This window comes from Phacochoerus africanus, chromosome 7 (assembly GCF_016906955.1).
Source record: "Phacochoerus africanus isolate WHEZ1 chromosome 7, ROS_Pafr_v1, whole genome shotgun sequence".
Lineage (NCBI taxonomy): Eukaryota > Metazoa > Chordata > Mammalia > Artiodactyla > Suidae > Phacochoerus > Phacochoerus africanus.
The window spans coordinates 83274338-83290581 of record NC_062550.1 but is presented as its reverse complement, the minus strand read 5'-3'; the positions used below and the strand labels follow the sequence as shown (position 1 = coordinate 83290581).

Genomic DNA, 16244 nt, shown 5'->3' with positions numbered 1-16244 from the left:
AAAGTGAAAATAAATTTATGATAAAACAAATACTTGAGAGCACTGACCCAGGAATCTATAATGGGAAAGACTGAATTCTGTTAATGATTTCATTGATGAGTTAAGTGAATTAACCTTGATACAATTAGAGTGCATAATTCAAATACTATATTGAATATGTCCCTGGTAAATAATTAGATCTCTTATTTCTACAAATATGACTTCAGGATTAATATTCATTTAATTTTTTTTCTGTAGTTGATCTAATTAAGTGTATGAATTTTAATAAAAAGTTTCTTGGGATAACTTTACAGTGATGCATTATGACAGTGGGCATCAAGGGCCTGAAATAAAATTTTTTTTCAGTTCTTTCTTTTCATCTTTCACTTTCACTTTTCATCTTTCACTTCCAGCTTTTGGACCAGGCAGTTCTTTTGGATTTTGTATCCCATTGGTATAACTTTCCTGTGATCCCAAATTATAGTAATGATACTCTCGAGCATGTCCACTGATGAATCTTCAGCTGTAGAGAGCATTACTGACTGATGGCTTCAGCTGCTGCACTTCAAGGTTTATCTCCACATCCACACTGAGTCCATGCCTGGGATACTAAGGCAGCGAGATCCAGATCACTGCTGATGGGGTGACTCCCCATTAGCCTATTGGATTTTCTCTGAACCTCACAGAAGTTTGATTCTCCTCTTTAGCCTACTTTCCTTCTCTCTCTCCTTCACAAAGGGTCAGACCTGAATTGCAGCCTGATGGCTCTCCCAAGCATCCCCTGGCTTCTTCCTCATTCTCCTTCAAAGCTATTTCCCCTAAAAGAATCTCTTGCATGTTTAATCTTATCTTGGCATCTGCTTAAAGAAGAACCAAATATATGTAATAAAAAGAATCAACAAAATTGATTCTTTGGTTCTTCGAAAAAACATACAGTAAATAAAAATTTGGTGAGATTGATAAAAAATAAAGGTGAAATAACAAGTGTTAAGAACAGAAAAGTTGACATCAGTACAGATCATATAGACATTGAAAACATAAAAGAGATACTCCTTTGAGAAGACTTGCATTCATATCAAGGAAATCTGGATAAAATATTTTGGCATATCTATCTGAAGGCATCAAAAAGATACCCTGAGCAGGTCCTGTTGTGGCCCAGTGGAAAGGAAGCTGACCTGTATACATAAAGATGCAGATTCAATTCCTGGCCTCACTCAATGGGTGAAAGATCCGGTGTTGCCATGAGCTGTGGTATAGATACTGTTCGGATACTGTGTTGCTGTGGCTGTGGCGTAGGCCAGCAGCTGTAGCTTTGATTCAAGCCCTAGCCTAGAAACTTTCATATGCTGCAGGTGTGGCTCTAAAAAGCAAAAAAAAAAAAAAAAAAAGCTGCCTTGATGTATCAGATCAGGGATGGAACTCATGCCATAGAAGTGACAGGAGCAACAGTAGTGATAATGTCTTATCCTTAACCCACTATGCCCCCAGGAAACTCCACTGTGGTTTGTTTTCTTCAGGAATGTCAATAAATGGACTCACATAGTATGTAAGTTATTACATTGCTTTTCTTCATTCAGAATAATGCCCTTGAGATTTGTGCAAATATTTAGAAAATTTCCAGGGATTTAGAGGTCCTTCCATTATTGATTTTAATATAACCCCATTGTGGTCAGAGGATATAACTGTAACATTTCAATCCATTTAAATGTGTTGAGACTATTTTATGACCTGGCATATGGACTACCTTGCTGGGTGTTTCTTTTATACTTGAAGAAATGTCTACTGTTTTGGGGTAAAATGTTCTATAAATATCAGTTAAGACAAGCTGGTTGAGAGTATTGTTCAATTCTATATTCTGTCTACATTTTATACCAAATACTGAGAGAGAAGCGTTAAAATTTCCAACTATAATTATTACTTTATATATATCTTCTTTGTAATTCTTTCAGATTTTAGTTAATTAAACTCTATCTCTTGGTATAAAAAAAAAGCCAATTCACAGACATTCTGGATTCTGTTATGTTCTTAAGAAAAAATATTGGGGTTTTTGCTTTAGAAAGAAGAAATCTGCTTGGACTCATTCCCTGTGGAGTGCAGCAGCTTATGTTTCTGCTTAATTCTTCATTTAAACAAATATTTGGCCGGTGTTTTTGCTCAGACTATGGGCTTGACCCTCTGTCGTTCCCCTAATGATCAGTTTTCCCTTCTGAATGTCAAGCTGCTCTGCTAACCCAGCCTCTGTTTTCTGCTATTGTAAACCCACAGGGCTTCAGCTTTTGCCACCTGAGGCGCACATCTGCTGGGGAATCTATATTGTCAGAGGGCAGCAAACACACCTCTCACCTAGCGCTGTTGTTTCGCAAGGAATCCTGGCTGCTTCCCTGGCTGACCTCTGAAATGCATGCCAAGGGTCTGCCGAGATAGCAGAATAATTTCAGAGGTCAGCCAGGGATTTGCAGAGTTTATACTTGAATTTGGATCTCATCCGTTTCTGTGGGCCCTTTGTTTCAGGATTCCCCCACCCCCTAAGCTTCCGGATTCTCTTCAAACAACCCTGAATTTGCCACCACCTTGAGCCAGTAAGACTGTAGCATTTCACAGCTGGATTTGAAGGGGTGAGGACACGATCAGGTAAAGACCCACAGATGCATGATTATTACTAGTTGCTGGGTAAATGGTTTCCTATGGTTTCTGTGAGTATGTACACAGTTCTTGATGTGGAAAAGAGCTTGGTTTGTTGGAGGAACTAAAAGATGAATCTGGCTGGATCACAATGAGCAAAAAAGAAAGGGTGAAGATGATGTTGGCGAGGTGGGTAGGTTTTTCCTATAAAAGCTATATTTTATTGTAAGCATGACTGGAAGTCACTGACAGTTTCTTTTCTCTCCTCTTCTCTGCTTTTCTGTTTTACAGCCGAACCTGTGACATGTGGAAGTTCTCAGGGTAGGGGGAATCACAGAGCTGCAGCTGAGGCCTAAGCCACAGCCACAGCAAAACTGGATCCAAGCCCCATCTACAGCCTACACCACAGCTGGTGGCAATTCCGATCCTTAACCCAGTGAGTGAGGCTAAGAATGGAATCTGTACATTCCATTCCTCACAGAGACAATGTAGGGTCCTTAACCAACTGAGCTGCTGCAAAGCAGAACTAAAGTCACTAACAGTTTTTAAAACAAAGAAGTAGGATACTCTGTATTTTAAAAATCAAGCTGTGACTATTTAGTCAAGTTAAGGTTCAACCGCCAGCACAGTAGGTTAAAGGATCCACGGAGTTCCCCGTGGTGGCTCAGTGGTTAACGAATCCGACTAGGAACCATGAGGTTGCGGGTTCGATCCCTGGCCGGTTCAGTGGGTTAAGGATCTGGTGTTGTCGTGAGCTGTGGTGTAGGTCGCAGACGCGGCTCGGATCCCGAGTTGCTGTGGCTGTGGCGTAGGCCAGCGGCTAACAGCTCCGATTTGACCCCTAGCCTGGGAACCTCCATATGCCGTGGGAGCAGCCCTAGAAAAGGCAAAAAGACAATAAATAAATAAATAAATAATAATAAAGGATCCAGAGTTGCTGCATCTGCCATGTAGGTTGCGACTGTGGCTGAGATCTGATCCCTGGCCCCATAATTCCATATGCTGTGGGGAAGTCAAAAAAAAAAAAAAAATTAGCTGGAGGGAGGAAAAGAATGGAAGCAGGTGAGCCAGCAACCATGTTTACTAAAACCAAAAATAGAAAAGGCTTTAGGGCTTCTGGCTATGACTGCCTAGCTTATATCAAGAAAAACCCCTGCTGAGAACATCTAGAAGAGTTAGTAAAATATATTTTAAAATCTTTTTTGCAGGGGGAGAATTTTCTTTTTGATGATTTTTATTTTTTCCATCACAGCTGATTTACAGCGTTCTATTAATTTTCTACTGTACAGCAAGGTACCCAGACACACATACATATATACATTCTTTTTTTCTCACATTATCATGCTCCACCATAAACGACTTGGTATAGTTTCCAGTGCTATACTGCAGGATCTCATTGCCTATCCATTCCAAAGGCAATAGTTTGCATCTATTAACCCCAAATTCCCAGTCCATCCCACTCCCTTCTTGAGGGGGGAGAATTTTTGTGGTAAAAAAATAATATAAAATGTACCTTCTTAAGTGTATAGTTTAGCAGTGTTAATTCACACTGTTAATAGATCTCTAGAATTTTTTCATCTTGCAAAGCTGAAACTCCATACTCCCTGGCACAATTCCCCATTTTCTCCTCCTTTCAACCCCTGGCAACCATCATTCTTCTTTCTTTCTCATGGTTTTAACTGCTCTAAATAGCTCTTACACATAGAATCATATAATATTTGTCCTTTTGTTATTGGCTTATCTCACTCAGCATAATATTCTCAAGGTGCATCCAGTGTTGTAGCATGTGGCAAAATTTCCTTCTTTTAAAAAGCCGAGCAAAATTCCATTGCATGTGCATATCACATTTTCTTTATCCATTTATCTGCAGATGGACATTTGGGCTGTTGGTCACTTGGCTATTATGAGTAATGTGAACTGAACACGAGTGTGCAAATATCTCTTTAAGATGCCGCTTTCAATTCTTTTTGATACATACCCAGAAATGGATTATATGGTAATTCTAATTTTAGTTTTTAAAGACACGTCCATATTTTCTTCCATAGAGGCTGTGCCATTTTGCATTCCTTCCAGTGGTGCACAAGGGTCCCAATTTCTCCACATTCTTATCAACACTTGCTTTTTCTGTTTGTCTGTTTAAATATTTTTACAGTTGCTATCCTAATGGGTGGGAGGTGATAGCTAACTGCAGTTTTGATTTGTTTTTTTTTGTTGTTATTGGCCATTAATATGTCTTTTTTGGTGAAATCCCTATTGAAGTCTTTTGCCCAATTCTTAATTGGGTTACTTTTTTTATGCTTGAACTGTAGCAGCTCTTTGAATATAATGGATATTAATCTCTGATTAGATACATGATTTGCAATTATTTTCTCCCATTCTATAGGTTGCCTTTACACATTGTTGACTGTTTCCTTTAATGGGCAGAGGGTTTTGTTTTGGTTTTGTTTTTTTGAGAGCCACTGTGGTCAGATTCTTAACCCACTGTGCCACAGGGGGAACTCCAGTGTGCAGAGGTTTTTAAGTTTGGTGTAGTCTCATTTGTCCACTTTGGCTTTTGTGGCTAAAAATCTTTATGGGTGTTTTTTTTTTTTTTTTTTTGGGCTGTACTCACAACATGCAGAAGTTCCCAGGCCATGGACGAACGTGCCTCAGTAGCAAAGCAGCGACCTGAGTCATAACCATAACAATGCCAGGTCCTTAAGCCACTGAGTCACACAAGAACTCTGCTAAAAATCTTCTTGAAAAGGCATCAAATCTTTTTGAGAAGCCAAGATTCAGGAGAAAAAGTTGAGAGATGAACCCTGAGGCATTTTCTGATTTGTAAGTGGCAGCTAAGAATCTGAGAGGCTGAGTGGCAGAAAGCAGTAGCTGTGAGACTGAAAAGCTGGGCAGCAATTTGGCTGGACTTGTCAAGTGTCCCTGTGGAGTTACATTCCAGGATTAAGATGGTTCAGAAACAGATCAGCCATCATAAAGACAGAAACTCAGTTTGGAATTGGAATGGTCCTATTCTGGCATAAGGTAATCTGCCCCTACTCTAATAACCTCCCAGCAGAAACAGTAATCCTCTCTGGAGGAAGATAACACCATGCAGATTCTTAACTTATCTTTATAGTTTTTCAAGCTTAAGACCAGGGTGCACTAAAAAAAATGTATCAAGCTTATCAAGGAACAAGACCAAACGGTGGAAAACCAAGAGGGGGGAAAAAAAAAAACCAAAAAACCAAAGACACCAAACTAGAATAGAGACATACAGAAAAATCTAGATATTGGAATTACCAGGAAAGATGTCCTATATGTATAGAGCTGAATAAGAGACTCCAACATATGTCTATGTCCTAATCCCCAACCCTATGATTATGTTATCTTGCTCATTCAAAGGGACCTTGTAGATGTGATTAAGTTAAAGCTTAAGGCTCTTGAGAAAGGGAAATCATGCTGGATTATCTGGATGGACCCGGTGTAATTATAAAGGTGCTTATGAGAGAAAGTCAATAGAATCGGTGTCAGTAGTACAGATGATGGCAGTAGCTAGAGATGGAAATAATGCATGGAAGCCGAAAAGGGCAGGAAAGTAGATTCTGCACTCAGTGTCTCCAGGAGGAACCAGCTCTGCCAGCACCTTGGTTTTAGCTCAGTGAGAGTCATCTCCTGATGGCCTCAACTGTAACACAATACATTTGTGGTGTTTTAAGGCACTGAGTTTGTGGCAATTTGTTACAGCAATAATGGGAAAACCAACACCCAGCCTAATAGGGGAGACAATTATATCAACATGCAATTTGGAAGAAGTAAATATGATGGAAACACAAGGGTGGAATGCTCAGTCCAAACTGAGATTCACAGAATCAGATATGATGGTAACCGTACATGGTCCCATAATCATTGGTTACCCATGGATGCTGGACTCCATGGATGCTGAGTGGCAGATTTTATAGGAATTAGGAGGCTGAAACAAAATTTCATTGTATCTCTAAGTAGCAAGTTTGATTTAATGAACACACTACTCTACATTCGATACTTAACTTTGTTTTCAGGCTCACATGAATTTTCTCATTTTACCACTTATTGGCTTACAAATTAGGATATAAATGAAGTCTCATAATATTTGAAAGAATCGTTATCACACAGTCATCTCTAACTACATGCAATTGAGTTACCATAACAATATTAAATAAGTTAAAAATCCCCATGCATTTGGAGATTTAAAAACACATGCAACATCACACATAAAAATAATTGCTGCGTCAAAGAGGAAATTATAATGAACACTGAACTTACTAAAAATGTCCAGATGGCAGTGAGCTAGAAAGCTCTAGTCAACTTCTTCAGGATGGTGAGATTAGTGAAGCTGCCAATGCATCTGAACATCCTGGGAAGAAATTTAGACAATTGGTGAATACTTTCAGGTTGAATTGGTAAAAACAAAACTAAGGAAACAACATTAAAAAAAAAAAAAAAGATAATTATGCCAGGAAAAATAAAAAGCTTTGCATTGGAAAAGAAACCAAAGTCTACTACATGGCTCAACTATGAGTTGCATTAACAGAGTCATAACAAAGAATATTTACCTACCCAAATTATTATATAGTTTACATAATATATATAATATTGGAGAAAAAGATGGATGACAGAGATATGGATGGTGGGGTGAAGTGAAGAAGATAGTTATATCCTCATCTCCCATAGTGGAAAGATAATATATAGTTCCCAAAGTCAAAGATTAAAGAAGTTATACTGTAGTTATGCTATTGAGAGAAACAGAAGTAAATACTAAAATAATCAACTAAAAGAGATAGAAGTGGTTGCCTTTGGGGATGGGATAATGAGGGAAGAGGTAAGTGCGGTTTTGCTGTTTTTCATAACAAATCGTATATAACTGTGTGATTCTAGACCATGGGCTGGCAAATCTTTTCTATAAAGGGCTAGATAGTAAATATTCCAGGCTGTGCAGGCCATATGGTCTCTGTTGCAGGTACTTAACGATGACTTTGTGGTGCACAAGCACCATAGACCATCCATAAACAAATGGATATTGCCGCATTCCAATAAAACTTTATTAATAGACACTGAAACTTGAATTTTATGTAATTTCAGTTGTCATAAAGTATTTTTTCTTTTCATTTGAAAAATGAAAAAAATCATTCATAGTTTATGGGCTGTGTAAGAATAGACTTGATTTGGATTGAGCTGTAGTTTTCTAATCACTGCTCTAAACAATGTGCATTTATAAATATTAAACAAATAAAATCCCAACACGCCTTTTGCAAAACGAAACTAGAAGGAGACTTTATTTTTATCTTGATGAAATGTACATTTTAAAAAACTATAGCAGGAGTTCCTGTCCTGGCGCAGTGGTTAATGAATCCAACTAGGAACCATGAGGTTGCGGGTTCGATCCCTGGCCTTGCTCAGCGGCTTGGGGATCCAGCATTGCCGTGAGCTGTGGTGTAGGTTGCAGACAAGGCTTGGATCCCATGTTGCTGTGGCTTTGGCGTAGGCCAGTGCCTACAGCTCCAATTCGACCCCAAGCCTGGGAATCTCCATATGCCACGGTAGCGGCCCAAGAAATGGCAAAAAGACAAGAAACAAAAACAAAAACAAACCAAAAAAAACTATAGCAAACACCTTTCTTTTCATGACCAAAACTTGCATGTATGCACTTCCTTCAAAAAATCAGGAGCAAGACAGAGATGTCTGCTATCATCACTTCTATTTGGCATTGAACAAGGTTCTGAAGAATGCAGAAAGACAGTAAGAAAAATACATCAGGATTAAAAAGGAAAAACAAAAACATCATTACACATAGACGATATAACTATGTAGAAAATGCAAAAGAATCTACAAATTGTTACAGTTAAAAGGAGAATTTAGCAGGGTGGCTGCATATAAGTTTAGTATCTATAAATCTATTATTTTGATATATTCGCAAGAAACTGTTAGAAAACATTTAAAAAGATGCTATTTATAAGAGCAACCACTGAAAGCAGACTTAGTTTAAGTCTAACAAAAGATTCCAGGAAATTTATAGAGAAAATCATAAACTTTTATTGAAAGACATTAAGGAGAACCTGAATAAATAATAGTCTTAGGAAGACTCAACACCACTAGAGAGATCTACTCTCACTAAATTGATTTAGCGCAATCCCAATCAAAATTCCAACAGGGTTTCCCATGGAAGTCCACAAATGTGGACTTTAAAATGTATTTAGAAAATCAAAGAATCAAAAATAAAAATATTCCTTAGGAGGAACCAGGTGTGGGGCTTGCCTTACTAGATAACAACACTTAAAAAGCTGTTGTAATTAAGACTGGAGTTTTGGGCATAGGGATGGATGAATTGTCCAATAACACAGACTTATATACATGTGGAAACCTAACACATGATAAAGATAGCACTGATGGTCAGAGGGTTGAATCTCAGTCTTATGAGGATTAAATAAAGTAATATATATAAAGGACTTAAAATGCTTCCTGGGACATTGTAAATGCAGAATAACTGTTAGATGCTGCTATCTTTACTATCACACCTAATCTCCTTTTTTTCCCCCTCCTAATTATTCTAAATCTCATTGGCCAGAACTTAATGGTACGACCACACCTGACTACAGGTGAAGCTGGGAAAGGCAATCTTTGATTTGGGTGGCCATGGTCCAACCAAAAGCTGGTTTCTGTTAGTGGGAAGAAAGGAAAATGTGTCTTGGGAGGCAATTAATCTCTGATAGAAAAATTAATGTCTGAACTATTTTTTTCTTTTTCTCTCTGCCCTCACCATGTGGAAGTTTCCAGGCCAGGGATCAAACCCAAGCCACAGCAGTAACCTGAGCCACAGCAGTGACAATGTTGGATCCTTGACCGCTAGGCCACCAGGGATCTCCTGAACTAACTCTTGACAACATTATAGTTGGTTGGGGGACCAGGCCTGGACGGCATGCTCTTGTCTAAGGGATGGATTGGCATGTGTAAACTCAAGAAGGTCGGAGGCAGCAGGACCTGTTTGAGAAACTGCAAATGGTTTGGTACCTCAGCAGAGCAAAGTGGGTATAAACTGGGGAATAGATGAGGCAGAAAGTTTAGAGAATAATAAGAGGGCGGATGGGAAACCTTATGTTATATCCTGTGAAGCATAAACTCCATGCCAAGGACAATGGGATTCACTGAAGGACTTAAAGTAGAACATTCTCTGATCAGACAGGTTTTGAGGAACTTCACTCAGTGTGTGGACAATGGAGAGAAAAGATCTGTCATGCATCTATAGTAAAATGGTTAGGAAGACCCAGACTCTTTTCCAGGTTAGATTATTTTGTAAAGAAATATATGAATGAACAGATTTGGAATCTTCTTGACAGGTACACATCGTACTCCGACAAATTACTAAGAGAAATGTCTTTAGTGAGCTTTCACCATAGATTTTCCTATTGTAGGAAACATATTTTAAATGTACATTAAGAAATACGTTCAGGAAGTTCCCTTGTGGCACATCAAGTTAAGGACCTGATGTTGCCGTAGCTGTGGCATAGGCTGAAGCTGTGGCACTGGTTCAATCCCTGGCCTGGGAAACTTTCGCATGCTGCAAGTGCAGCCTAAAGAAAGAAAAGGAAAAAAGAAATAAGTTCACTAAGACCTCAGCATTTATAATAATCCTTTAAGAGCTTACTATTATTATTCTCACTTTACAAATGAGGAAACTGAGGCAGAGGTTAAATTATTTGGCCCAATATCCCATGGCTAGTAAGTGGCAGAGCTATGATTTGGATCAACACAATTTGACTGTAGAATCTGTGCTTTTAATTACTACATTACACTTCCTGTTGCCCTGATTTAATAGGTTAGTGAATATGCAGATTCAAATTGCTCTGACTTGTGATTTCAATGTATCATAATGAGCTATTGGGAGATTAATTACAGTGATTAAGACAAATGTGAAGAATGCAGCAAAGTCAAACTCATGATCACACGGGTAGTAAAAGGAAAAAAGTGTGCCAGCCGTTAGGTACTGATGTTACCTGCTATTTTCAAGTTTTCTTCCTCTTTTTTTTCTAAAATGCCCAAGAAGACATCAAGCACCCCATGGGGGTGGGGTCCACTTTTCTCATCTGCTTCTTCATAATAATCTCTGCATCTAGGATTGTGTCTGGTACATAGTGGGCATTCAAATATTTGACCTACTGTAGATTCACCGGCCTCAGGGAAAACTCTTCAAGAGACTGCTTACTTGCTTTGATAAAGTTAATTATTTTTGGTCCTTTATAAGATTACAGAAGACATTAAAAAAATTCCCATTGTTAAAAATTAAAGACATAGGTAGGCACAATAAAACTTGAAAATTCACTAATAACCAACACTTACTCTTTTCCAGTTGACTTCCTGTTGAGAGTGATTTGAGTTCTCTTAGTATTTACATGCACACATGCAAGTACACGTTTGTAGAAAAATACAAATGTAACCACAAATACACATTATTCTGCAGCTACCTTCTGTCAGTTTCTGGTGTCTCTATAAATCTACTTCATTTCTTTTAACACCGATCTAGCATTTCGTAGTATGCACATATTAAACTTTATGTATTTACTCCCTATTGATTGACATTTAAATCTCCTTACTACTATTAAAAACCATGCCGCAGTGAACACTGCCACGCAATTACCTGTACACATGCAGTATTACTGGGTAACATAGATCACTGATCACCGAAAAGCCACTTGGTAGGTAGGCGCATTTTAGAACTCAAAACAGCTTTTCTTCTCCACTCCGTCGTCCCTGCCCTGCCTTTTTAGAGGAGGTGAGTAGAGAGCACATGAGAACAAGATAAGCAGAGAAGTAAAATTCCTCGCTTAAGTGTTCATAAAGTAACCCCTTCTCTTGAACACCTTTTTTTTTTTTCCTCCCCCACTCAAGAAAAGGTGTGCAGGATAAGAGCTGAAAGAGCTCCGACAGGGGCGACCGGGAAGGCGTTGGCTGTACGGGCTTCTTGGAAGAAGCGCTTGGACAGCCACGTCCTCGAGGACCACACGTTCTTGTTCAACCGCTGCTCCATCAATTTTGTGCTTTTCAGGCTAGACTGGGGGATAAATTCCCCTGGTATAAAAATGGCTTGGAGACAGTAGAGCAAAAGTGAAGATAACGATGGGGCGTGAGACGTGAACTGAATGGTGGCGAGGCCGAAGTAGCAGCGGGAGGACACCGCGAGCACTGCCGCCGCCGCCACGGCCATCGCTTTCGGCCACCGCGGAGGACTCGCTTTCCCAGCGGCCCCCGCGGCCCGGGAGGGGCATTGGGCCCGGCTGGCCCTTGCGAGCGAGGGGCGGAGCCCGGGCCGGAAGTCACGTGCTATGACAGCCGCCGGGGTGAGGCCGCCGTTGTTGCTCAGGCTGGTTGGGGCTGTGACTGTGGGAGGCGCCGGTGCGATGGCGGTAGAGACGCTGTCCCCGGACTGGGAGTTCGACCGCGTTGACGACGGCTCACAGAGTAAGGGAGCGGCAGGGCAAGGGCTGCGGGTGGACGCTCCCCATCCCGCCTCAGCCAGGGCAGCGCTTGTGCAGCAGGGCTCTTGGAGCGGCGCGTAGCCCCCGGGTTCGGGATACTTTCTGCGCCTTAGGATGTGAGAGGGACGCCTTCCAAACGTAACTTTCGGGGTTGGGAGTCCACGCGATGGTGGATCAGGCTGGCCAGGCCAGGGCTTGGCTATCTGGGCGTTGACTGTCCTGGGGCGACCGCAGAGGCCAGCGGGCGCGGCGTCCACTTTGTGCAGCCGCGGGCCCTGACGGGGCGCGCCCGGGAGGCCAGGACCCCGGGGAGGGGAGGCCGCCGCGACTCTGGCCTCTGGGGCTTCAACCAGATCCTCAGAACGTTCAGTTCTAGGTGAGGCTGAAGTCCGGGTTCCTGTTTCGGTTTCCTGTTTTTCTTCTTTTTCCTCCCAAACCAACTTGTGGAAGTTTGAGTGTTTTTTTTCATTCATATTCTTATTACTGTAGAAGATAGCGAAAAAGAACTCTTCACGCGGTAAAATATATACACGCGAATGTCAGTTTATCTCCCTCGAGGTCTTTTATTTATGTTAAGTGGTCTTTTTCAGTGTTGTCCTGTAGTTTTCAGCGCACCTAGAAAGGTTTCAGAAATTATAGTACGTCTACTTCAGCTTTTACTATGCAAAATTGAGTTGTCTCATTTTACCTTATAAGTCTAACCCCCCAAAACTTAACAAATTCAATTTCATGGAGCAAAGTTTAGATGCCAAATTATTTTGGTGAAACTCTGCTTAAGATGAATACAAATTGGCAACCTGTTTCTTGCCATTGGTGGTATTAATCTTTATAGGTGATAAAAGAGATTTTGGGACATACTGCTAGAATTTGTTTTTTTTTTTTTTTTGATGTAGGTTTTTCAGAAGGTGAACATAATTTTAAAAGATTACGTGTGATTTTTGCATAATTTTACAAAAACAAATTAGATGTAATTAGGTTTTATTAACTACTCGAAGTGGTCTGAGTTTAATTCAGGATTCGGTTTTTCACAAAACATGCTGTAAGTTGTTAGCTCTTATGCACCGTGAAAAACCAGACCTGTTGGTAATAACAAAATTCTTTAACTTTTTTGTGGGGAAGATTCTATATTCACTATTAAAGTGAACTGCACCTTGTCATGTATGAAGTTTTACGGACAGAGACTCCCTAGTCTAGTGTCTGCAAAATAGTGGAATGAAAGTATGATTGGGGTTTGAAAATGGTTCAATCAGTAGAATGATCTGATTCACTCAGGCATTTTCCGCATACCAGCACCTATGGTAGATATTAGGGATACAAAGATAAAACGAGGAATTCAGTCTTTTGGAAGAGATAAGCATGTAAATAGAATTTTACTCTCGAAGAATCACTGTGGAGTTCTTTCGAATCACTCTTATCAGTTTTAAAACTGTTATCAGTAAGGAACTTTAATATTATTACAGGTTTTCTTTTGCCTGTTATTTTATGAATTCTCAAACAGGCTGAATGGACATTTTTTCTTTTTAGGGCCTCACCTGTGGTATGTGGAAGTTCCCAGGCTAGAGGTCGAATCTGAGCTGCAGCCGCCAACCTGTGTCACAGCTACAGTAATGCTGTATCCAGGCTACATCTGCACCCAACACCACAGCTGATGGCAATGCCAGATCCTTAACGCACTAAGGCCAGGGATCAAACCTGCATCCTCATGGATACTAGTCGGGTTCGTTATCACTGATCCACAATGAGAACTCCTAAATGAATAATTGATTGGCACTTTTTTTTAGCAATGTCATTAAGAACTTATTTGCTGGTTAAATGCAACTTTGGTCATTTCCCATGTAACAGACAATTAGACCTATACTTGGGATTATGAGAATCTTAGGCAGTTTTTAAAAGTTAAGCTGTAGGGAAGAGAAGACCTCTTTTCTCTGTACCTGGTTTTCATTAATTTTTGGAGTACGAATCATATGTAGATGAATTGTTTCCCAGAATTGCCTAGATTAATGCTATAATGAGATAAGAACCTTAATGAACTAACTTAACCCACTTGATTGGGAGCATTAGTTGAAAATAGAAGAAGAGTATGAATCTAGGTCTGTATCCTAAGTAGGACATACTTAGAGTTGCTTAGCATTGATAATTTGAGAGAAAATTTTACTTTTTTTGGGAGACAACAATTGAATAAAGTTATTCATATCAATAAAAGAAACTTGGAATCAAATTTGCTGCCTTTGGAATAAATAGTGAATTCTTATGCATAAGGTGGAATATTTACTTTCATTAATTTTGATTAATAAGTATACCTTTCTTCAGTTTATTCCAAGGAGTGCCTAGAGTCATCTATTTATGTGTAAATTCTGTAAATATCACCACAATATTCTGTACCCAGTGTTCTTTACTGGCTTTCCCAACTCTTACTGTGATCAATAATTAAAACAAAATACTTTGGTAAATTTGGGGCATTACAGGAATATTATTATGATGAAGCAGGTCTATCTAAAATGATTTTACCTTTTTTTTGGGGTGGGGGGGGCCACACCCAAGGCACTTGGAGGTTTCCAGGCTAGGGGTCAGATTCAAGCTGTAGCTGCCAGCCTATGCCACAGCAACGTCCCACGTTGATGCTGAGCTGCATCTCTGACCTACACCACAGTTCATGGCAACGCCAGATCCCCAACCCACTGAGCCAGGCCAGGGATTGAATCTGCAACCTCCTGGTTCCTAGTCGGGTTCATTTCTGCTGTGCCACGGCACAATGGGAACTCCTATAATCATTTTAAAAACAGCATTTAGGTGTATTTTCATTTTTATTTATATATTTTGTCCTCAGCTGCAGCACATGGAAGTTCCCAGGCTAGGGATTAAATTTGAGCTATAGCTGGGGCAATGCTGGCTCCTTTAACCCACTGTGCCCGCTGCAGGTTGAACCTGCACCTCCGCTGCAGTTGGATTCTTTTTTTTTTTTTTTTTTGTCTTTTTAGGGCCGCATATGGAGGTTCCCAGCCTAGGGGTCAAATTGGAGCTGTAGCTGCCGGCCTGTGCCACAGCCACAGCAACACTGGAACCAATTCATCTGTGACCTATAGCACAGCTCACGGCAATGCCAGATCCTTAACCCACTGAGAGAGGCCAGGGTCAAATCTGCATCCTCATAGATAACTAGTCTGATTCATTTCCGCTGAGCCACAATGGGAACTCCCTGAAGTTGGAGTCTTAACCCACTGCACCACAGCGGGAACTCCCTAGGTGTATTTTTAGGTAAAGTTTATGGTGTATAGAGTTAAGCATTGCATTTAAAAATTTTGCTTTTATGACAACACAGATTTTTGGATGTAAATCTTGTGGGCTTTTTTTTTTTTTGCACAAAAAAGTTATGAATAAAACAGAATCAGGACATTGAATTGTCTAAGGCATTATTCAGATTGTTTAGATTATAGGGTAAGTGGTATAGTGACTTTTTCATCATACTTTATAAAGTTTTGGTTTTAAGATGATATCTCTGTATATAGTAACATCTGCTTTTACAATTACTTTATCTGTTTGGGAAAGATTGAAAGCTCAATTATTGTTTAACTTTGAAACTTTATTTTCAAGAAGTCCACACATTCCAAAGTAATACATTAACAGTGCTTACTATCTACTTTGCTGTGACTTTTGAAATTATTTCAAGTAAATGTCTTCATTACTTCTCACAAATTGTTTTAAAATTTAAATTTAGAAATTCATGCTGAAGTCCAACTTAAGAATTATGGAAAATTTCTTGAGGAGTATACCTCTCAGTTGAGAAGAATTGAGGATGCACTGGATGATTCAATTGGAGATGTTTGGGATTTCAATCTTGATCCCATAGCATTAAAGGTTTGATTTTGTTTTATTTCTTAACTTAGACATATATTTTCAGGACATAGTATATCTTGAAAACAATTTTCACCAATGGGATGTGTATTTTTATTATTTGGAATCTAGAGAACTAAAAGAAACTTGGAGAAAAATGGTTAATTTCCTTTTCTCTAAGCTCTGCATGTGTTTGTTTTTGATTTTTAAAGAATGATACTCCAACTCTATGAGTTAGCTTTTGTTTTTCATTATCAAGAAAATGAAGAGGGTTAGAATAGATTATTCTGGCTTTATTTGTTTTTTACTGAGGTTATTTTATGAACA

General features: G+C 39.6%; 1 protein-coding gene across 1 annotated transcript in view; it reads left to right on the top strand.

The window, feature by feature from the left end:
• The first annotated feature begins 11924 nt into the window (after positions 1-11924).
• The window catches only part of WASHC4 (WASH complex subunit 4), a 56922-nt gene continuing 52602 nt past the window's right edge, over positions 11925-16244 (top strand). The window contains exons 1-2 of the mRNA XM_047788116.1: positions 11925-12069; positions 15802-15941. Coding sequence (XP_047644072.1) covers positions 11934-12069; positions 15802-15941 — 276 coding nt within the window. The 5' untranslated portion in view covers positions 11925-11933. The remainder of the gene's footprint in view (positions 12070-15801; positions 15942-16244) is intronic.